We start from the raw sequence: 23,931 nt of genomic DNA on the forward strand, positions 1-23,931 counted from the left end.
CACAATAACTCACACAATTTTAAAATTCTACATACGAGCACAGATAATAATGATCAATCTAATAATATCAATATTTATCGGTTAAAGTAATATCAATATTTATCGGTTAAAGTAATCCTTGCATACCAATTCTAACAACATTTCATTGCCGCCAATACCATTTATGTAGCAGCTTAAATGGCATAAAGTAACTTATCTAAAACCCTACTTCAAATTCAATAGTATATATCCATATTTTCATGCTAAATTGAAGATACCAAAAACGAGATGAGTTGGGTTGGGAGTAAATACCATCGACATAACAATAATAATGAATGACATTTAAGTACCAAATGAATTAATGATAGCAACGTTTTCAGCTTCTACAACATGTACCTATAAATGCATTGTCATAAATTGCTTCCACTTATAGTATGTTGTTTATTACTTTGTATGAGTACTACAATTTATTGCTTCCTTAGATCTTCACGTGTTAGTTGAACCTCCCTTTATTATGGTCCTTTTCTTAACTCTTCATCATTCAACCTCCTTTTTTTCTATTCACACATACTACACATCATTATATACATTCATAAGTAGTTGAGAAATGAAACCAAAGAAATAATGAAACTAGATCTTTAAGCCTTTGCATGATTTTTTTGTGTGTGAATTGTGCTAACTAGTATTGAATGGATTCTTGTGAGATCAAATCACCACAAGCTCCTCAACAAGGGACACCAACACCATGTATGAACAGAAAGAAACTTGGAATTTACTTCATTGAATCTGAAGATAGAAGAATGGCTTTAGGACGTGGATATACAAGAGGCTCTACTCCTGTTAATATTCATGGCAAATCCATTGTTGATCTCTCAAAAACTGGTGGTTGGATTGCTGCTTTCTTTATATTTGGTATGTATATATGGTTATGGTTATCTCTACTTCATACTAATGAAACTTGATCCGGTCGGACTCGACGATCCGAACGCTGGTGATATACTAGACGACGGCCACTACTTTGTGATTTCTGTAGACAGGCCGTCTTAAGTTTTCAGAGACCTGTGTAGGTTTGTCACAGTTTAACTGTGGCATGACAAAAATTTCACGAGGCCCTTTTTGCCTTACTTATGTGTATGATTTTTTTTCTTCTATGGATGTATTGCAGGAAATGAAATGGCAGAAAGAATGGCTTATTTTGGACTTTCTGTTAACATGGTGGCTTTTATGTTTTATGTGATGCATAGACCTTTTGCAAGTTCATCCAATGCAGTCAATAATTTCTTAGGGATATCACAAGCTTCTTCTGTTCTTGGTGGATTTCTAGCTGATGCATACCTTGGACGTTATTGGACAATAGCTATCTTTACTACGATATATCTCGCGGTACGATTTTTTTCCCGGTTGATTTGGACTTTCAAGTGAAAATCAAGATCATATATCTCATGTTTCGACTTCAAATCTTAAAACCATCTTATTAATGTTGAAAAAACGTATACGATCATAATCTATGTAGCACTGATATTTCAAATTGAAGACGTGTCATGTGTCTTGTGTCTTATATATACATATTAGTCTCTGAAACGATATTAAGACTGATACATATAATTACGTTCAATCACTTCCGTTTTATCAAATTATTGTTGTATCTATGTGTCAGTGTCATGTCCGACGTTCGTGTTTGTGTCAATACTTCAGACATTATAACTTTGTTTGTTAATTTCATTTCGAAATTTTATGAACAGGGTTTAACCGGAATAACAATATGCGCAACAATGAGCATTTTTGTACCAAATCAAGAAAACTGTGACCAATTATCTCTACTATTAGGAAACTGTGAGCCTGCAAAACCATGGCAAATGACATATCTCTACACAGTTCTGTACATTACAGCATTTGGAGCTGCAGGTAATGATCAATTAGATGAAGTTTTGTTCAAATTAATTTAATATCGTTTTGAGATAGTTACAAGTTCGTTACATTACGAGCATTTGCAAGCTCGTTATAATAGGCATCTTAGAATGACTATATAAAGTCGATCATGTACATATTGTAATTTCTATGACATCGACACTTCTGATCTAAGGCGTGTCTGATGTGTGTGACACTGATACAACACTGACACGACACATCTTAGAATCACTATATAAAGTCGACCCTATACATATTGTAATTTCTATGATATCGTCACTTCTGATCTAAGGCGTGCCTAATGTGTGTGACACTCATACGAGCTTAGAATCACTATGTAAAGTCTACCCTATACATATTGTAATTTCTGTGACATTGATACGACATTGACACGATATATTTGATTATATTCAAGTGATTAACTTTCTCAAATAATTTATGGTCTCAGTGTGTCAGCGTGTACGTCTGTGTTAATTGTAATTTCTATGATATTATTGACACTTTTGTTTGAAGATGTATGATGCTCGATACTTACACGATACTGACACACGCGAAAACTACAGGTATAAGGCCATGTGTGTCATCTTTTGGAGCAGACCAATTCGATGAAAGAAGCAAAAACTACAAATCACATCTTGATAGATTTTTCAACTTGTTCTATCTTTCTGTGACGATTGGCGCAATCATAGCATTCACAGCAGTTGTTTATGTCCAAATGAAATATGGTTGGGGTTCTGCTTTTGGTTCATTGGCAATAGCAATGGGAATATCTAACATGTTGTTCTTCATTGGTACACCTCTGTATAGACATAGGTTACCAGGTGGAAGTCCTCTTACACGTGTCGCTCAAGTATTGGTTGCCGCATATCGAAAAAGAAACGAATCTTTTGATAGTAGCGAGGTTATTGGTTTGTACGAGGTTCCCGGTAGAAAATCCGCTATAAAGGGTAGCCAGAAAATTGATCATACCGATGATTTCAGGTTAGAGACTTTTTCTCTATTTAAAAGTAATTTAGACCTTAGTGCTAAATATATGGTTAGTAAATGCGAAAACCCTTATCATTCAAATAAGAATATAGAACTACAACTATCCTATAGTCGCAGACGTATCTGTAAACAACGCAAACGTAACTTGTAGTACAAGTTACAGATGTAGACACATTTCATGATTTTCTCAATCACTATGAGTTATTTACACACTTCAATGATCTATATATTAGGTTTCTTGACAAAGCAGCATTACAATTGAAACAAGATGGCCCTAATCCAAATCCATGGAACCTTTGCACAGTCACACAAGTTGAAGAAGTGAAGATCCTCATAAAACTACTCCCTATTCCAGCTTGCACAATCATGCTCAATGTAATCTTAACAGAATTTCTAACACTCTCAGTTCAACAAGCCTACACATTGAACACTCACCTAGGTCAACTAAAACTCCCCGTTACGTGCATGCCGGTTTTCCCGGGCCTAAGCGTCTTCCTAATCTTGTCCCTCTATTACCAAACCTTTGTACCAGTTTTCAAACTCATCACTGGCCATCCACACGGCGCATCACAGCTTCAACGAATCGGTATCGGTCTAGCAGTTTCGATTCTCTCGGTTGCTTGGGCCGCAATCTTTGAGAAATATAGACGAAACTACGCAATTCAAAACGGTTTCGAAGCTAGTTTCTTGACAGCAATGCCAAATTTAAGTGCTTATTGGTTACTAATCCAATATTGCTTAATCGGCGTGGCGGAGGTTTTCTGCATTGTTGGTTTGTTGGAGTTTTTATATGAAGAAGCACCTGATGCTATGAAGAGTATTGGTTCTGCTTATGCTGCTTTAGCTGGCGGATTAGGTTGTTTTTTCGCAACGCTTATAAATAGCGTTGTTAAATCTGTTACTGGAAATTCAGACAAAAGACAAGAATCTTGGTTGTCGCAAAACATCAACACTGGAAAATTTGATTATTTTTATTGGATTCTTACAGGTTTGAGCTTGATCAATTTCTTTGTGTTCTTGTTTTCAGCACATAGATACAAATACAGGACACAACATGTTTATGAGATGGAGAATATTAAACATGATGTGATAAACAATGGAAACTCTACAACAGTTTCGAGCTAGTTTGAATAATAGAGTTATATATATATATATATATTCCTTTAAAGTGAGAGGGTGTATTTAAAGGATTAAATGTGGAATTATAATCAGTGATTGAAAAGTTAATTATTAATGAATGTTGGTTTTTTTAATGATATTAATGGAAACTCACTTCAACAACAGGTAAACCATGAGCAATAGCAGAAGTGTTGAAACACAAAGTTTCATAGTTTGCAAGAATCACACCAACATTACTTGAGTATATTTTGTTGGTTTTTTTGGATAATGATTGTCTTTTAAACTTATTAGTGAATGTTGTCACTTAATGATGTTGAGTCATTATGAATAAATATGGATCATTTTTAATGATATTAATGAATGTTACAATTTTTGAATCATTTTAAGTCTATTTGGATATTTTTAAATGAAAGTAGTTTATGTTAATGCTATTTTGGTACCCAATATTGAACTAATACAAATCGGGTACTAATTAGGTTTAAAATGAAAGTAGTTTATGTCAGTGTTGTTTTGGTACCCAATTTGGAACTGATACAAATCAAGTATCAATTAGATTGAAAATGAAGTAGTTTATGTTCTTATGTTCATATGTCAGTGTTGTTTATGAACACAAGTTTGAACTGATACAAAGTAGTTATCCCGTTTTTGACTTAAATATAGGTTTTAAAGAAAAGGAAATGTTATTTTGGTACACAATTAGGTACATAGTTTTTGAAAAAAAATAATATTGAATAATATGACAGTAACAGAGTAAGACATCTTTCTTAACAATTTCCTACAAAAATTAATCAATAAACTATAATAACAGACCGAACTCGGTGAAGGCATGATCCAAACAATCCTTGTTGATGAAAAAGGAAACAATATCTAATGTCTCTTGATCTACCCACATGTCTGAGTTATCTCCTGTCATATATGACAGCGAATTTCTTAAAGTGCAAGACAGAGAAAACAAAAGTCCTAACATCTTTAAGACTATATATCTCCAGCCAACATTCCACCCTCGACGGAGATATCTACTATATTTTTAGTTTCCATGAGGGTAATAAAGACCCCGATCGCATGGGTTAAACATGCTCATTCTACTCTAGGGGAGATAATGTTACCTATGTGAGGATCCCACATATTTAATTGTCTCAAAAGGGAGGCAAGGTTTCCTTATAAGAATACAACACTTTTTATCTTCATAAGGGGCGAGAAGGATTCCATATATGAACCCATCATGTTCCATCGCCTCAAGGGATAGTAAGGACTATTGTTTGAGGATCTAACATGTTTTATCGTCTCAAGAGGTGACAAGAATTTTTTATAAGAATCTAGAGAATTTAATTTCCTCTAGGGATGACAAGGATTCCTTATAAAAAATTCACCATGTTTAATCGCCTCGAAGAGAGATAGGGACTCCATATAAGAACCCTTCATGTTCTATTGACTCAACAGGTGGAAAAGATTTCTTTTTGAGGATCCAACATGTTTTATCACCTTAATGGGTGACAAAGATTTCTTATAAGAATCCAACACATTTCATAAATATCTTTTGCAAAAACCATAATAACATAGAGAAATATAGACAAAATAAAGGTTTTGAGGTGTTACCTTAAAGAAGATGAACTTGCTGACTCGCATGTTGTAGGATCTGCCAAAGAAGGTGGCACAAATGTATCAAAATAACGGCCAATCAAATGATATTGACAAAGATGATAGAGGTTGCAAACAGAAAAGAAGAGCTCTCAAGATTTATGAGGGATGAAATGAAAGATGGAAACCCCTTGACTCCTCGAATACCGTCCAACAAAGACGAGCATACGATCCATAATATTAGATGTTGGGAAGTGCAAACCCATCATCAATGGTTGATAAATGGTTTATACATCATAATATTAGTTGTTTTTTGTTACGTTTTAGATGTTTAAGCTCTTGTTTTTCTACTTTTATGCATGTTTGGGTGCTTTATTTATTTTTTAGGTAATAAGAAACTTATGGGACGAAAAGGATGTGAAATGACCAAAGAATACGTGCACAATGGATAAACCAGAACAAAAATCCAGCGGTCAACACAGGTGGACCGCATCACCCATCACGAGAAGTGTTAGTCAGAGCACTCGAATACCCTAGTACACAAAGATATCATTGCTTCTAGACTTAGGGCCACACGTCAAGACTCCTATGCGAAATTTCGCTGATTACGGGGGAGATATTTAAAGTTCCTATTTTCAATGTGATTAATGTCTCATACAAGAATTTTCACCCCCTTCTGCTAGAATTTGAACTAAAGACACATGTGACAAGCTCTCGTTCTACAAGTAGAAACAAATATTTGAGGGAAAATTGTTTTGGGTCACTTGCAAAACCCACAATGAATACCCAATATCAAGCATCACACGGAAAGACGTAGCCGATTACACATGATTACAACCTCTAATATATTTTCTACTGTTGGATTTAATGGGGCGGCAACTTGTACGAGGTGTCGAATCTCAAAAAAAACTATTTTAACCGCTCATATTAAACACACGCCATTTTAGAGATTCTCTAATTCACACACACAAACTACTTTATCACTCATTTACTAACTTGAGCGTTAGAGTGCTAAATTTGCAGTTTCATCTCTGATCCGTCGCACCGGAAGTTCACTCCACCCTACCAGAATTTCGTTCCATTCAATCTTCACTTATTTCTGGTTCCAGATCGTAACAACAACAACTTATGATCTTGAATAACAAATGTCTGATTTTATTGATGTCAAAAAATCGATGTTTTATGATATATTTAATTTAAATGTCATGCGAATGTCTTTAAAAACTTGTGTTTCAACTCATGTGAAAGAACCCAACTCCTTTAAAGCATATCATATTTGTATACATAATGGGTTGATGATAATTTGGTAAGTGATCATATGACCTTTGTGGAATGCTAGGAACAATCAGAACTTCAATAATATGGACAAAATAAAGGTGACATTATGTGTTGGGTATTTTAGAATATCCAAAACCTGAAAATGTGCAACTAATTCAATTCATACAAAAAGAAAGAAACTTGATATGAAAACAAAATATAAAGAACATATATCTATAAATCTTCTAATACTCTCAATCCTCTTTTGAATCTAGAATCACTTCTCTCTTAGTTTCTTGGTTATTGCAAATGCTGCTCCCACCACAGCCACAACTATGCCTGAAATTATAATCGCTGATTTTAATTTATCCAAGCATTCCTTCTTTTCTATTTCCTTTTTCTTCTCTGTGGCTGCAACTTCCTCCTTCAAAATATTGCACCACAAAAGAAAAGATATATATAAGTTATTCAAACATGTAGTTACACCTACGTCGTATCAAAATCTAGACACATGTTCAATATGAAATGTCAGTGTTATGTAAAAGAAAATGGAAATGTATATGCAAATACCTTCATTTCCTTGGTGGCAGCAACCTCAGAAGATATAGGATCAACTTCAACCTCCCTATTTTTTCCAGGATTCAATTCTCCGGCAAGATCGGCAGACGGAAACGTTTCGTCGGAATTTTCAGGTGGACTTGCCATGTTTTCTTCTAGCTTTTAAGCAATGGTACTCTAAAGTTGTTATGGAATAAAAGTGGGAGAGAAAAGACAAGACAGATTAAGAAATAATAACTCAAAACATTATCAAGAAATCAATGCCATAAAGGTTGTTTATTTTCAACTCTCACGTGCTATAGTTCCGAATTTTGAGGTTGTTATATTATTCTTGTTCTCAAATTTACCGATATACTTGTTCAAACATGCCTTAGCTTTCGGCAACATTTGCCTTAATAAATCAACACAAAACGGAAACATGGTACTAAAATAGAATGCTTTTTATTATACAAGTGACAAATATATTACTCACACTAACTAACTAATTTCCTTACTTCATATTAATCAAAGATATATTACACAAAATTTACATCATTTTTTTATAAGCAAAGTATATTAAATGGAGTACAAAGGGTATTCAAATCTATTAAAAAATATCTCAACCACTTTGAAGACAATCCAAAGGGTATTCTTTGAAATACATAGCACATACTAAGTTGTAATTACCATGCATAATTCCTCTTTTATCAAGTTAATCTCGTGTGGAAAGTCTTTGAAGCAACAACCTCCAATATGATGAAATTTCATTTTCAACTTAGAATATTTTTTTAGCTTAGTCTACATAGACATTTTAGTTTTGTGTGCAATTATTTTTCACAATTCAATCAATCCATAACAGAATTTTGAAATCATTTTTTAATAGAGTTTGTTAGAATTTTCTCTCTCTCTATTCTCTCTCTTCCATCGACGTCATCTTCATCTTCTTCCTTTCGTGCACCAACAATTGGTATCTAGAGCTTTGGTTCGGATCCAAGGGAAACATTTAGTGAATGTGAGGCGTGTGTGATTGTTTTGTTTCTTGAATTCACATTGAAGTTCTGATCGAAATCGTAACACAATCACATTTCTTGATTCTGCGGGATTAAGAAACACGAGTGTTTGGTGAGATGTGAGTGAATTTATGCACAAGATTGAAGATGAACGGAGGAAACGATAGCTTGAATACGAAGCTTCCAGTATTTGATGGAAAGAACTGGAATCGGTGGATGATTCAGATGCGTGTGTTGTTTGGCGCTCAAGATGTTCTTGATCTCCTCAATGACTGTTATGCAGCGGATGCAACTGAGGCACAAAGGAACACGTACAGAGAGCCGAGGAAGAAGGATCAAAAAGCTTTGTTATATATTCATTAATGTGTGGATGTGAATGTGTTTGAGAATATCGCTAATTCGACGACGACGAAGGTTGTGTGGGACATACTGGTATGTTGCTATTAAGGTGATGCATCAGTGAAGAAGACAAAGCTTCAGTCTCTGCCCAAATAGTACGAGAATCTTAACATGAATAACAATGAGAAGATACCAGATTACATCTCCAGAGTGATTCTAATCACAAATGAGATGAAATATTGCAGAGAGACTCTTTCTGAACAAATAATCATTGAGAAGGTATTGAGGTCACTTACTCCTTAGTTTGATTACATTGTTGTAGACATTAAACGTTCTAAGGATCTGAGCATCATGAAAATTGAAGAGCTGCAAAGTAGTCTAGAGGCACAAAAGTTATGTCTCACTAAGAGAATCTCTAAAAGAGAGGTAGAGCAGGATCTGAATGTGTCTTTCGGTAACAAGAATCAAAAGAAGTCTTGGTCTGAGGCCAAGAAGAGGCATGGCGGTGGTTATCAGAAGTAAAAAGTCTCCAATTCTTATGAGAAGAAGCATCAGAAGGGAAATGAGAAGTTTGACAAGAAGAAGGTTCAATGTTAGTGTTGTAAGAAGTTTTGTCACTTTGTTGTTGACTGTTGGTCAAACAAGAAAAGGAAATTAGAAGAAGCAAATATAACCATACGAGAATCTGATGATGAACCTGTGCTATTGATGACTTATGAATCTGATGGTGGACATTTGGCAGACTGGTGGTATATGAACACTGGATGCTCAAATTATCTAACTGGAAACAAAAAATGGTTGATTAATTTTGACTCTAGAAAGAGGAAAAAAATTAGATGTGCTAATGATAAGTATCTGAATGTTGAAGGAATAAGAAATGTCAAGGTCAGAGTGAAGAATGACAAAAGTGTTCTGATCAAGGATGTTTGGTATGTCCCTGACATGAAAAGTAATATGATGAGTCTATGTCAGCTAATTGCGAAAGGTTTCTCAGTTACTATGAAGGAAAATCTCTTGAAGTTATATGATTCTGATCAGAAGCTGATTATGCAGTCTGAATAAGGAAGCAACAAAACATTCGAGGTGAATGTGGAGACATCTGACATTAAATGCCTTAGTGCAAAAGGTACTGAAGGTGACAGTGAGTTGTGTCATAATATATTAGGACATCTGAACTTCAGAAGTTTAGGGCATATGAGTTCTAAGAAGCCGGTACATGACATTCCTAAGATTGTGAAGCCTAAGAAGTCATGTGAGATATGCATGAAAGGTAAGCAACCTAGATTGCCATTTGCATCAGAAGTGGCTCCAGGAACAAAACATGTTTTAGGAGTAGTGCATTACGATATATCTGGACCATTTGAAGTGCCTTCACTTGGAGGAAATAAATACTTTGTGTCATTTGTGGATGCGTTCACAAGAATGACACGGGTAACACTCATCAATTCTAAGCATGAGGTGTTTATTGAGTTTTAGAAGTTCAAGATGAATGCTAAAAAAAAGTGGTCAAAAGCTGAAAATTGTTAGAATTGATGGTGGAGGTGAGTACAACTCTACAGAGTTCAAGAGATACTATGAGAAGAATGGAATTGAGCATGAGGTGACAACTTCATACACTCCTCAACACACTGGTCTTGCTGAAAGAAGAAATAAAACTTTGCTTGATATGACAAGGAGCATGATGAAGGAGAAGAAACTACCTCACACCTTATGGGGAGAATCTGTTGCCACTATAGCATATGTGCTTAACAGGTATCCAACCAAGAAGCTGAAGGAAATAGTTCCTTTTGAGAAATGGACTAGAGATGATAAAAGTGTGAGGCATCTGAAGGTGTTTGGTCCTATTTGTTATAAACATGTCCCATATGCTAAGAGAATGGAGTTGGATGACAGAAGCAGAGTCATGTTGCTTATAGGGTACCACAGTATAGGTGCTTACATGCTCTATTGCCCTATCTGTAACACCCCGATTAAAATAAGAGAATTATTTAATTGAGTTAATATTATTTTATTAATTTAATTAAATAAAGTTGAGTTATTGGATTATTTTTATTATTACTATAGATGTTATTTATTTTGATAATAATTAAATAAATAAAATAAAGGGAATATGAAGAGTGGAAGGGTAAAAGTGGAAATTGGATAAAAGAGGCCAAAGTGAGGACTCAGGTTGTTTTCACGTGTTTTGCCTCAGAGTCAGAGAAAGGGGGGAGAAACGCTGAAGAGAAAGAGAAGGAAGAGGAAAAGGCCAAAGATTGCTCAGAGCTTCCTTCAATCCAAAGAGGTAAGGGGTCTGAACCTTATTAAACAATAATATGCTGAAAATGGTGAAATATTGGATGAACGAAATTGGGATTTTAATCGAAGGAATTCGTAGAAATTATATGCAATGATGTTAGGATTTGTGAAATCGAATAGGGGACTATTTGTATTAGATGATATGAGTGATTTTGTGTGAAATTTGGACTGTGGAAGGATGAATTTGGATAGATCTCGTAGCAGAAAAAGCCATTGCAGATCTGTAAATCTGGTTTCTGGTCATACGCGTATGGCACTAGGCAATACGCGTATGAGATTGCTGGTACGCGTATGGCACTAGGCAATACGCGTATGGATGAGGAAGATGATGTTTTGAACGTGTTTTGGTCTCTGTTGGTACGCGTATGGGAATGTGATACGCGTAGCATACGCGTATGGACATGGGCAATACGCGTATGGATTTGGTTAGGCGTGGGTAATACGCGTATGGGCATAGGCAATACGCGTATGGGCAGACTTGTGGTCTTTCCTGGGCTGTTGTTGTGCAGTTTTTGGTTGTTTAGGCTGAGCGAGGTAACTTAGCTGATGCATGGTATACGAGGGATCATTTCCCGTTGCTTTGAGTGGTATAGATATTAGTAGAGTGTGATAATACTGTGTTTGATTATGTGGCATGATGTGATATGCTTTTGTGATAGAATGTGTTAATGATGATGATAACATGAATATATGATGCTGTTGTTGCTATGTTGATTATGATGCATGCTTGGTGTGCATGCATTCATGAAAGGCCGATGCCTAGTGATGAACGGACTGAGTTCCAATGATGTTGTTGACTCCGGGCTTGTTGAGAGGCTTGGTTCCTTGCGGGGAACTCGGATTCTATGGTGATGAATCTGGGAGTGGTGATCCTGTAGTTGGTCACAAAATGGGTATACCGAGTCGTGTTGAGTCATGCATGGGTGTGTGCATTGCATTTGATATGTTGTTTTGTTGATGTTCATGAGTATGTTGATTATGATGATTATGATGAGCTGTGTTGGCATATGTGAAATATATTTATGTTTATATTTCTGTCGTTATATTATTATTTAATAATGTAATTCTCACCCCTTCTGCATGTGTTTATGTTCATCTATGATGAGCAATGTGCAGATAAAGAGGAGTAGCTATTGTTGAGGTTTGAAGAATAAGTGTAGAGTTATTCTACAGAGTCGAGTCAAATGCTCTGGTCATGTGACACCGGGGTTATGGGATTCGATAGATAATTGATTATTATTTACGTTGTTTATGATGACTAACATGTTGAGATGTTTTGTTGAGATAATGTTGAACCATTATTATGAATTGTTATATGATGAATGATAATATTAATGTTGTTGTCCGCTGCGAAGTTTTAATAAAATAAATAATATGTTTTATGTTGTGATGTGATAATTGTTATGTTGTAAGAAATGTAAACTCTTCTACATGTTGTACTCTGATAATCTATTTAAATATGTCGTTTGGGTAGAAGGGTGTTACACTATCACTAACAAAGTTTACTTCGATAGAGATGTTATTATGAAAGAATCAAAAGCATGGGATTGATACAAGTCTCAATCCAACTCTGGTACAATGTTAATACCTGAGCTAACTTCTAAAGATGTTTCAAACTCATAAGAAGAATTTGTCTCTGAAGGAGATTCTGACTCTGAAGAAGAGTAGGAAGATGAGTGAGAGTCTGAAGGTGACTCTGATGTTGAGGAAAAATATGAAGGTGAATTTGATTCTGATTCAAATTCTAATGATGATCCAGAATATGGTGGTAACCATGTCTCTGAAGGTGGTCATGACTATGAAGGTAGTCGAGTATCTGATATTGTTCCAGCATATGAAGAACATTCTGAACAAGTTCAGAGACTAGAAAGAATCAGACAAATACCAAGAAGATTTGCAGAGTTTGACATGTTGCAAGACACTAAGATAGATTCTGAAGGGGAAGTCATTTAGTGTTCCATGTTGGTAGACTCTGAACTAATAAGTGCAGAATAAGCTCTCAAGAAGAAAGTATGGTTGAAGCCACGAAAGAAGAACTTGAGGCAATAGAAAGAAACAAGACTTGGGAGTTGATTGAGCTTCCAAAGAACAAGAAATCCATCAGTGTTATATGGGATTACAAGGTGAAACCAAAGCCAGATGGATCAATTGGTAAACACAAATCAATGTTAGTAGCTAGAGGATTTCTACAGAAATCTAGACTAGATTACTTTGAGGTGTTTGCTCATGTAGCTAGACATGAAACAATCAGACTGATGATTGCTATATCTACTAACAAGAATTGGCCTCTGATGTATTTAGATGTGAAATATGCATTTCTTGACGGTCCTTTACAAGAGGAAATTTATGTACCACAACCTCCTAGATTTGTGACAAAGAATCAGGAAGAGATGGTGTACATGTTACATTAAACTTTGTATGGACTGAAACAAGCTCCTAGAGCCTAGAATATGAAAATTAATTCATTTTTCAAGCTTCAAGGATGCAGAAAATGTGAGATGGAGCATGTCATTTCTGTTCAACATACATATAATAGCAATATGATTTTGGTGTGCCTCTACGTTAATGACATATTGCTAACAGGGAGTTGTTCATATGAGATAGTTAAGTTTAAGAAAGTGTTGATGAATGAGTTTGAGATGACTGATCTAGAAAATATGACATATTTCCTATGGATGGAGATTATGTACTATGACAAGGGTATAATCTTGCATTTGCTGAAGTATGAACTTGAGCTTTTGAAGAGATTTGAGCTGATGAATTACAAGTCTGCAATGACACCTACTGAAACAAATCACAAGTTAGATTCTAATGATGAAGGTGATGATGTAGATGCTACAATTTTTAAACAGTTGGTAGGCTCATTGAGATATCTATGTAATACCATACCTGATATTTGCTATGCAGTTGAAATGGTGAGTAAGTTCATGAGCAAACCAAAGTGATCACATTACTAAGCTGTTGTCAGAATACTGAGGTATGTTAAGGGGACTCTGAAGAATGGAGTTTTGTTTCCTTCTGGTGCTAAAAATGAGTCAGAGGTGATGTATTATTCAGACTCTGATTGGTGTGGAGACAAAATTGACAGAAGAAGTACTTATGGATATATTTTTAAGTATCTAGGACTTCCTATCTCTTGGTGCTCCAAAATACAACTAGTGGTTGCATTGTCAACCTATGAAGCAGAGTACATTGCAGGTGCGTTGTCTGCTTGTCAAGCTATATGGATTCTGAACTTGCTACATGATCTGAAAATTAAGGTGAACAAGCTTGTGAATTTGATGATTGGCAATAACTCATCTATAAGCCTTGCCAAGAAGCAAGCAGATTGGCATGAAGTTTCATTTTCTGAGCAACCAGGTACAAAATGGGGTGTTTGAAGTTGTGCACTATAGCACTCATAAGAAACTGGCATATGGGCTAACTAAGGCTATCAAGACTGAACACTTTATTCATTTGAGGGATGAAATTGGTGTTGTAGAGTTTGAGTAGCTGGATATGAACTAAGGGGTGGTGTTAAATGTAATTTCATTTTTAGCTTAGTATAGTCTTTTAGCTTAGCCTACGCAGCATTTTAGTTTTATATATATAAACGGTTATGCAGCTGTTTTTCACAATTCCATCAATCCATAACATACTTTTGGAATCATTTTCTGTTAGAGTTTGTTAGAAATTTTTCTTTCTCTTCTCTCTCTTCCATCTTCATCATCTTTATCTTCTTCCTCTTGTGCGCCAACACAATCGAAATCTTCAATTTTGGACGGCACATTTATTTTCCATATGTAGTGAAGAGCATTCTTAAATCCTTCCTCCACCGCATCTCCTGTATTTGTACTATTAATAATTGTCTTGTAGCATGGCATAACTGTGAAGTCACTCGCGTAGTCCGGGATCAACACATAACCATCATTTTTATCATGGATTGGGACCAAATTACTTAATAAAACCTTTAGTTCCTCTATCTGATTTCTCTTTGCAGTTGAGATAATTGGATCTAAGATGCAAATATCCCATTTCCATACATTTTCCTACCAAATTCCCATATCTTCAATGTTGCCATCTAGACAATTTGTATTTGTGTATACAGTTTGGGAATTTCTTAATGCATCTTATATATTACTAGTGCACCACATGAAAATACTAAAAATCCCCCAAATTCCGGAGATGCATCTCCGGACACAGCAAATATACACAACTCATTCGTTTTTAAACCACGCCCCAATTTTATGACTAAATTTAGTCCAGAAATGCATTTCCAGAATGTCTCTGGAAATGAATTTCCGGAACATTATTTGCATGTGGTCAAGAATTCCCAAAAGCACTATAACAGAAGGTGGTGATTGTTCGCTGTAGATTTTGGCGAACAACCTCTGGTTTTCCAAAACTTGTCGAATTGGGTTACTTGCAGGATCAACCACACAAATCCTAGGACATGTGCAAATTTAAACAACTTTGTAAATCTTTAGAACAACCTTTGTATCTTTTATTTGGTTTACTAAGTCTATCATGTCGAAAGATAAATGGCGAAAAGTAAATGTAAACTTAACAAGACTAAGTTAAATGGCGAAAAGTAAATGGTGAAGAATAAATTGCATAAAGTAAATGCAAAGGATAAATGACTGGTAAATGTAAAGAAGAATGGTAAATAAATTTGAAATTTATAAGATAAAACTTTAAAGAAATGGTTTGTTCACACGTACATTTTCCAGATAAAACTCTTTTCTCTCACACGGGTACTTTGAGTATTTTTCAGGAACTTTTGTACAAGTTTTCACACACTACATTCTGATAACAACTACCCTATTTATATACAAACAAAATAATTGTCACTAACGAATAAATCCTAAAACTATGACATTTGGCTCTCTGCATAACTTCTTTTCGCCAGGTGCTTACACGCGTCTTCTGCCAAATGTTATAACTCTTTTGAATTTGAATTTCCGCTTTACGTCGAAACGACGCGTCTCCTCAGACTTGTCGAATTGTCGAAATATGATAACATCATCCATACTTGTCAAAGACGTCTTTTCATCTGCAGACATCTTCTTCTCTTGTCGAAATGTCGAAGCATTAGTCTGTCGAAGTGTCGAACAACACTTATCAACTAAACTGTCGAAAATGCTCTTCAAGTATATATTTTTCTGGTCTTTTGCAAACATCTCCATTTGTCGAACACATTATTTTGCTGTTGATTTCATGGTGTCAAAATCATATGTATACAAATTGCCCCCCAGCAAAGATGTTTCGACTACTCTGGAGAAACCATCATTTGTTGTCGACCAATATTTTGATGACATGTCATTCAATCTCGCTATTTCCACGCTTCCATAATATCAAGTTCCCAGACAGATTCATCATTATATTTTTTCAGAAATGTCATGTCTAGCCCATGTTTAGACCTCACCTCCATCATTTCCTATACCTATCATCATGGCCTTTCTCAACTGCCACATCTTCATCATCACCTTTGTGATTCAGCCACGTGTCCCACGATTATCAGCAAAACTTAAACGTTTTTTTTATCATCTTCCCTTATAAATACTCATAATCCATTTTTTTCTGAAACCTTTTTTACGCTTCAACTTTCTTCTTCATACCCATTTTCACACCTTCAATCTTTCCTAAGAAAATTTATTTGTTCTCCTCAACAATGGCTCCTCCAAAATCTTCCAGCGGCAAACATTCTAAGAAGACTCAAGAGTCAACTCTTCATCCTGCACATGATTTGAAGGGACCAATGACTATTGAAAACCAACAATATATTCCCGAACCTCCCAATGAAAGAGAAAAGGAATGTATCTATAAATCCCAGGTATTAATTCCTGTTCTTGTTTCTGGAATTTGTCACGCTATGTTAGGTCCACTCCCGAATCCAGATATTAAACCAGATCGTTTGAAAGAATTTTTTCCTACCTATTTCCATACCAAACCCATAGGCGCTGGAGTGAAACCTCAAGCTCAAGAGAAAACTGTAGAACAAAATGACCCACCAGGTTCGACTGATGTTAGAGAGTTGAATTTAACTTATTTGAATTATACTAGGATCTTTAGAACTTGTCCATGGTTGAAAGACCCTTTAGACTATTTATCATGGCTGGATAAGGTTGAAAAGATTAAAGGAGATTTCTGGAAGGAAATAGGTATTTTCGACCTCATTCAATTGTCGAGAGCAGGACCCAACATTTATCCCAATATGCTTTTAGCTTCCCTTTATTTTTGGGACAGTACCTACAACACTTTTCACCTTCCTTGTGGGATAGTCACACCCACTCTCTTCGACGCAGCAGCCATCGTTGGCCTTCGCCCCAATGGGATAGATTTCGACCCCACCAACCTAAATGAAGATTCTATAGCTTTCGACACTAGCTTTGCTCCATACTCTTTATTCATGTCTCATTATCATGACGAGGATACCACGACAGTCTCAGATGTCGAACATATAGCCTTTTTGACTATATGGCTACCAAAATATGTGTTTTGCTCCCGTTCCCTCCAAGTTGCCAAAAGATTCGTCACTATGGCCAATCAACTTCATACAGGAACTAAACTATGCCTAAGTGAAATGATTTTGGCGAATCTTTACGAATCCTTGAGTGAGAGTGTAAGTCTTTTGAAAACCATCAAAGACCAAGGTAAAATCAACTTGTCAGGACCTTTCTGGCTTTTACAATTATGGCTCAATGCCACTTTTGAAGCTTCTCTTCCTGTACAACACAAAATGGACGAAGAAAAAGTGAAGGACAAGATTGTCGAATGGCCTAGGTTGGTGCAACTAACGCCAACTGATGAAGGAATTAGCCTTCGACAAGCTTTCAAAAGTTATGTCATGATGTTTGCCAAAAGGTATCATTTTACTTTGACCATGGCACCCTTTTCTAGCAGAAAAATTGGACCTGAATGGTTTACCCAACAATTGCCCTTGGAGATGTAGAAGGATGAGAATGTATTTTTGGATGTTTGGGAATCATTTTTAACCCCCAGGCTCCTTTTTTCCCATCGAAATGCAACCAAAACCCAAATAGCTTTGATAGTCTACCAACCCAATCTCGTTGCTAGACAGTTTGGCTTGATTCAAATAAAGCCTCGACCCATCTTTCCAAAGAAAGGATCTATCATTTTTTACAACTCCCTTCATAATGAAGAGGAGAGCAAAGAGCTGTCGAAGAAGTTGACTGATGACTCTCTTGATATTCGACCAGTGATCTTTCGACCATCTTTTCTCTGTACTCCTGAGTTTGATGAGTGGTGGAAGGATTATTATTCTACCAGATTTTTTGACGTAACAGCCTTCACCACACATTTAACAAATGCTTTTGCTTTTGTGCAGGATCGGACCAAAAAAGGTATTCAAAGACACATCAAAGAAATACAAAAATTTCAAAAATATTTCGAAACTGCGTATAAACCTGATGATCTTAGTCGAACCATACGCGAAGCAGCGGCAGAATTAAAACGTAAATTGATGGAGAAGTTTGAAAAATTGTCATTGCCTTCGAATGTTCGACCAGAAGCGCGCTATGACCTGGCTTTCAGCTGTCATCCACCAAAATTTCCTCCTCTACCAACTGCTGAGTTTGGCGTGGCATTAAGCCCTCCATTTCCAGATTGGTTCGTTTGTGGGGACTATATGAAAATCCTTCGTCAACATTACAAAAAACTTGTTGAGCGTGTGGTTCCGACTAAGTATCATCTGGACGATTACCAAGGACACCTTCATATTGGAATAGAACACGTTCGCGTGGAAAGTCCCATTCTTGAAGGTGTTAGCAGGAAACACAATTCTTCTTTTGTTATTCTAACTGCATTATCATGTATGTCTTATATTTGTTTCTAATTTTCCTTTCTTTCCTTAGCCATAAAGATTCCTACCAAGAAAGCTTTCGTCGAAGCGTCACCCAGTGCTGCTAAGAAACCTTCGACAAAGGTACAAACCTCACTCTTTTCATTTATTCTTCTTCTTTTTAAGAAATTAACCGGCTTTGGTCTGCATGACTAGGTAAGTCGAAAACCCCCACTAGTCCAAAAAAGAAAAAATGAAGAGGAGAAAACAGAGGAGAAAGCTCCTAATGAAGAATCTGGTGACGAATCTCCAGAGCCAATCCCCCCTCCTTCTCCTCAGAAGAAAATCAAGAGGATCTCTTCCCAAAGATCCATTGTTAAGTCAGCTCAAAAAGATTCTTCAAGCACTCCAACTGCCAAACTTCAGTCGAAGGATACAGAGAGTGGGAAATCTAATTTTAACACCGAGATTCCTGAGGTAAATCCCTATTTCGACTATCTATGTTCATCTTCATTGCATTTCTCTCTTCTAACTTAGAATTATTTTCAGGAACAAATGGCTGTCGAAGGAAACCCTGAGAAAACTCTAGAAGAGACAGTCCAAGAAGAAGATGTCCCCAAGAATGATCATGACAGACAGACTGTAGCAGAATTCGACGCTCCGATGAGTGAAGCTTCTGGAGATGATTCTCCTCCTCATCCAGGATTAAATGTTGCAAATAAGGGCGATGATACTGACATGGAAACTGAAGTCGAAGATGACCATGAAGAAGAAGCTGCCAGAGATGAGGATGACCAGTCGAAACAACCAGATGCTGGGCAAACTTTAGGACGAAGCACTCAACCCGCTCCCGACCAGACCAAAGGAAGTGCCATATCCACTGGTTCGACTGGTTTCTCTCGTGAAGAGCTTGAGAGTCTAAAAGTGCAGAAACCCTTAGAATATCTGAAGGCCATGCTTAGCGCTCGTTTTAACTTTCAAGATTCTTCGCAAAGCAGTTCGACTACCTCTGGGGCCACTTCTAAAGCGCAATCTCTTGACAACCTCTTGACCAAGATTAAGACGAAAATCCTTGATGTTGATTTGTTCAAAGTTTTAGAAGAAAGCGCCACTACTCACATTGAACTCAAGAAGATTTTGAAACAAATAAACGTCTTGGAAACGTCTGCTGAGGTCAACAATTTTGTAATGGAACTGATGACCCTTATTGACTTGGCGACTGCAGACCTTCATCGTCGAATAGATCTCTCCCAGCAAATCTCCACAAAATCTGAGACTCAAGTTGCTGAATGGGATGTTGTTGCAACTTCGACTGACAAAGTTTCAAAGCTGCAGCAGCTTTCTGAAACTTATATCAAAGAAGTTGCTGCTTGTGATGATAATATCCAGAAACGGGAGAAACAAATAGTAGCTCTTGAAGAAAAAATCTCCCAAGAGAAAAAACGCAGGGCATCCATACAACAGCCTAAGCAAAATGAGATTGACGACTGATAACTTTAAATTATATCACATTTTAGGACTTAATTCAATTAGATTATATTATCATTTACTTTAATTTATCTCATTTTATCAGATATTATGCGGTATTTTCCTTTCTATTTATGTCAGGCATCCATTTTGAAGCAAAAGTGAAAAAGGGAAGAAAAGGAGGTGTAAAAAGGAATAAAAAGGAAACAAATAACAAAGACAAAGCCCAGCCCAAAGAAAGCGCACGTTATGCCTGTGACGGGCGTCACAAAGGTTGTGACGAGCGTCACACTAAGCACACTCTTGTGACGAGCGTCACACATGGTGTGACGGACGTCACACCATTCCCCTATATTTTTGGCGCTAGGAACACAACTGACCACGTTGAAAGCTATTTCCACGCACGCTTAACCCTCGGAACGAAAAGACCGCGCATACGGAAACCCTTGGAAAGCAGTTACACCAGCAGCTGTATAAATAGCAGCTAATTGGGAAGTTCCAGCTTCTCCGTTTTTTTTTCACGCTCAGATTGCCGAAGCTCTGCCCATTTTTCTTTTCACGCTTTTGCTTATTTTTCTTTTCCAGCACTTAACATTGTTTATTTTATTTATTTTCTTCTGCAAGTTCTACATTCTTTTTCCCTTGCAAATTTACCTTTCCCTTTTTGGCATTTAGATATTTTTCGCATAATAGCTTCTACACCGGAAACTATTGTGCAACTTTTTATCGGATCTAACCTTACGTTAGATTCTAGTTTTATTTCCTTGGTTTAATTTATTGTTTAATTGAAGAATCGAAGAACAAATCCTACCGGCTTGTGGTGGAGTGTTCAAGACTATTGTATTACGCATTCAGGTTCTTTAATCATTATTTAATATTTTGTTTTATTATTTATCTATATTATCTGCCTGGAATGAGTCTGTTTATGCATGATATGTATTCTTGTTTATTTAGCATGTCTGGCTAATTCGCCTAGGTATCGGTATGTAAAGTAAGCAGAATAAGGGATCAAGACTGAGTCGGTCTATCTAAACTTAAAATTAAAATCAATCTTTTTACGGTCTCAACTTACAGGTTTAATAACAAGATTTTTTACAAAAGTAAAGGACATAAAGAAGTTAAAATCAATAGAGCGAGAGTTTGAGGTTTTAACTGGACAGTGTAAGTTAGGCATTAATTCTAGATCAGGGCGAGAGCAAGTTTTAGAGTTAATTAAATTCTGACCTTTTCCAAAAAGTATTTTTAAAGATTGAATGTGAGGACGAGAGTTAAGCATTTGGATTTGATTATATAACCTAAGTCAACAGAGCGAGAGTTTGAGATAAGGGTGTTTAAAACGGTCAGTATTTTCTTAAAAAGAGTTTCTGCAACTTTATTGTTTTCAAAATATGATTTTTGACTTAATTATAAGTGACAGCTACATTAATATAAAATCATGGTTTATTCAACAGAGCGAGAGTTTGAGATAAAACCTTTAACCAATAAAGTTAACCGAAACGATTTATTTTAAAACCAAGAAACCGACAAAGACTTGATTCCCTAGTTCTGACGAACTACATACCGATATCCGTTTTATTAATATTTAATCTAGATCTTAGTTTAGCTCTTAGTTTTTCCCCAAAAAAATCAAACATTTTCACCTTAGATTTACGTAGTAACCTTAGATAACGGTATATCGATTCATAAGTCCCTGTGGGATCGATATCTTTTAAAACTACGCGATAGAACTGTGCACTTGCAGTTTGTATCCCATTCTCGACTCACACAGTCGAGCGATCAAGTTTTTGGCGCCGTTGCCGGGGACTTTTATTTAATCGATATCGTAACTCTTCCGTTACGCTGTAGAGACTAAGGTTTCTTTTTCTTCTATTCTTTCTTTCGTTGATTTGTATGCCACGCACTCGCTCACAAGGCGAACCGCTCTATTTACAAATCAACGATATCGAACTATATCTCCGAGTCTTACGACGAATTCGGGAATATCGTGCTGCAAACAATCTCCCTCCTATAGACTTTCCTGATCTCAAAGATCTTCCTTCTTTAACCGAGATGGCAGAACCAGCTCGTGCTCTTAGAGATTACGCCGCTCCATCGCAAGATGAACCGCATTCAAGTATTGCTCCACCCGCAATCGAAGCAAACAACTTCGAACTAAAACCTTCGCTGTTGCAGGCTGTGCAACAGAACCAATTCTCTGGAAATCTTACCGAAGATCCAAACCTTCATTTATCCGTATTTGTCCAATACGCTGATACTGTTAAAGCTAATGGTGTCACATCAGAGGCAATTCGACTTCGTCTTTTTCCTTTCTCATTAAGAGACAGCGCTAGAAGATGGCTTCAATATCTCCCTTCCAACTCAGTCACCACATGGAACGAGTTGAAGAAAGTTTTTCTTGCCCGATATTTTCCGCCAAGCAAAACAACTATGTTAAGAGCCCAGATAAACGGATTTAAATAGAAAGACAACGAGTCTCTTTTCGAAGCATGGGAAAGATACAAAGACATGATGAGACTTTGCCCACACCATGGTTTGGAAGACTGGTTAGTAATTCACACATTTTATAATGGCCTCTTATACAATACAAGGTTAACAATAGACGCCGCTGCAGGTGGTGCACTAATGAACAAACCTTATGCTGATGCTTACCAGCTTATCGAGAGCATGGCCCAAAACCACTATCAGTGGGGAACCGAACGAACAACGGTGGAAAAACCTCAACCGAAAACTGGCATGTACGAGATTAGTAACCTTGATCACGTTAATGCAAAAGTGGATGCTTTGGTCCAGAAAATTGAAAGTTTAAACGTATCACCTCCAGCCGCCGTGGTTGCTATAACTCAGAATTGCGAGGTCTGTGGAATCCAAGGCCACACTCCTGCGGAATGTCAACTCTTGACTGGAATCCAAGCAGAGCAAGTAAACTATGCTCAAGGAAGCCCCTATTCGAATACCTATAACCCAAATTGGAAGAACCATCCAAACTTTTCATATAAGAGTAATAATGCTTTATACGCACCTGGACAGTCTCCAAATCAAGCCCCATTGTCATACGGTGAACTGGACTTTTTGTGGTTTTAATCGCAATGTCGCGGTTAGCAAGAGTCGCCACCGACTTTTCTTTTATCCAATAAGGAAAGGTGGAAAAGAACAGGAAAGACCTTAATTTAGATTTTGGGTTCGGGAGGTACATTATACAAAGGGAAGGTGTTAGCACCCTTTGTATCCATGGTTATCCATGGGCTCTTAATTGCTCGATCACTTATATTATTTTTGCCTAAAAAAGTGTTTGTGAATTGTTTGGAAAATTGTTTTGAAAAGAGAATTTAACTTTGTAATGATTCTTGTATGAATGTATACAAAGTGATTATCTCGTTTAGTTTTGAAAATTGTTTAGAAAAATATAACTCGGTAATGATTCTAGTATGAATGTATACCAAGTGGTGATTTTCTGAAGGTATTTTGAAAGGTGTGAGGTGTGAAAAAAATGTTTTAGGTTGTGAGCCAGCAATTAAGAGTTATACCGACCCAAGGTCTTTATGAGTATTTCCTATCCTTATGAGGGTAAAACTGTCCTTATTATTGAGAAATAAGTAGTTTTATCCTTTGGATGTAAAAGGGTCATCGATTGGTCATTGAAGGCAACAGTTACGAGGATACCTTAGCATTCGA

General features: G+C 36.5%; 2 protein-coding genes, 1 long non-coding RNA gene and 1 pseudogene across 4 annotated transcripts; 1 reads left to right on the forward strand and 3 right to left on the reverse strand.

Annotated features, from left to right (window-relative positions):
- Positions 1-315: 315 nt before the first annotated feature.
- LOC127128777 (uncharacterized) lies at positions 316-6,066 on the reverse strand. 2 transcript variants are annotated; one of them, XR_007806030.1, is made up of 2 exons: positions 5,590-6,066; positions 316-549 (listed from the first exon to the last, which is right to left on the reverse strand). It is a non-coding gene; the product is annotated as an uncharacterized LOC127128777 (long non-coding RNA). The 2 variants fall into 2 exon arrangements; XR_007806029.1 differs by lacking the exon at positions 316-549 and adding an exon at positions 4,615-4,899.
- LOC127128776 (protein NRT1/ PTR FAMILY 6.1) lies at positions 515-4,373 on the forward strand. Its single transcript, XM_051058149.1, has 5 exons — positions 515-891; positions 1,145-1,362; positions 1,722-1,884; positions 2,451-2,868; positions 3,108-4,373. Exons 1-5 carry the CDS (start codon positions 669-671, stop codon positions 3,997-3,999), a joined length of 1,914 nt encoding a protein of 637 aa, XP_050914106.1. The 5' UTR covers positions 515-668; the 3' UTR covers positions 4,000-4,373.
- Positions 6,067-6,912: 846 nt separating the features above from the next.
- On the reverse strand, positions 6,913-7,633 carry LOC127130453 (uncharacterized). Its single transcript, XM_051059460.1, has 2 exons — positions 7,399-7,633; positions 6,913-7,252 (listed from the first exon to the last, which is right to left on the reverse strand). The coding sequence occupies exons 1-2, from the start codon at positions 7,531-7,533 to the stop codon at positions 7,106-7,108; spliced, it is 282 nt and encodes a 93-aa protein (XP_050915417.1). The 5' UTR covers positions 7,534-7,633; the 3' UTR covers positions 6,913-7,105.
- Positions 7,634-22,693: 15,060 nt separating this feature from the next.
- On the reverse strand, positions 22,694-22,793 carry LOC127134063 (uncharacterized; annotated as a pseudogene).
- Positions 22,794-23,931: the final 1,138 nt, after the last annotated feature.

This window comes from Lathyrus oleraceus, chromosome 3 (assembly GCF_024323335.1).
Source record: "Lathyrus oleraceus cultivar Zhongwan6 chromosome 3, CAAS_Psat_ZW6_1.0, whole genome shotgun sequence".
Lineage (NCBI taxonomy): Eukaryota > Viridiplantae > Streptophyta > Magnoliopsida > Fabales > Fabaceae > Lathyrus > Lathyrus oleraceus.

Excerpts from the sequence above, each read along its gene's own strand:
- LOC127128776 (XM_051058149.1), top strand. The coding sequence starts at position 669 with ATGGATTCTTGTGAGATCAAATCACCACAAGCTCCTCAACAAGGGACA. Across the intron at positions 892-1,144 it reads TGCTGCTTTCTTTATATTTG|GAAATGAAATGGCAGAAAGA; the intron begins GTATGTATATAT and ends GATGTATTGCAG. Across the intron at positions 1,885-2,450 it reads TACAGCATTTGGAGCTGCAG|GTATAAGGCCATGTGTGTCA; the intron begins GTAATGATCAAT and ends CGAAAACTACAG.
- LOC127130453 (XM_051059460.1), bottom strand. The coding sequence starts at position 7,533 with ATGGCAAGTCCACCTGAAAATTCCGACGAAACGTTTCCGTCTGCCGAT. Across the intron at positions 7,253-7,398 it reads CTGCCACCAAGGAAATGAAG|GAGGAAGTTGCAGCCACAGA; the intron begins GTATTTGCATAT and ends AATATTTTGAAG.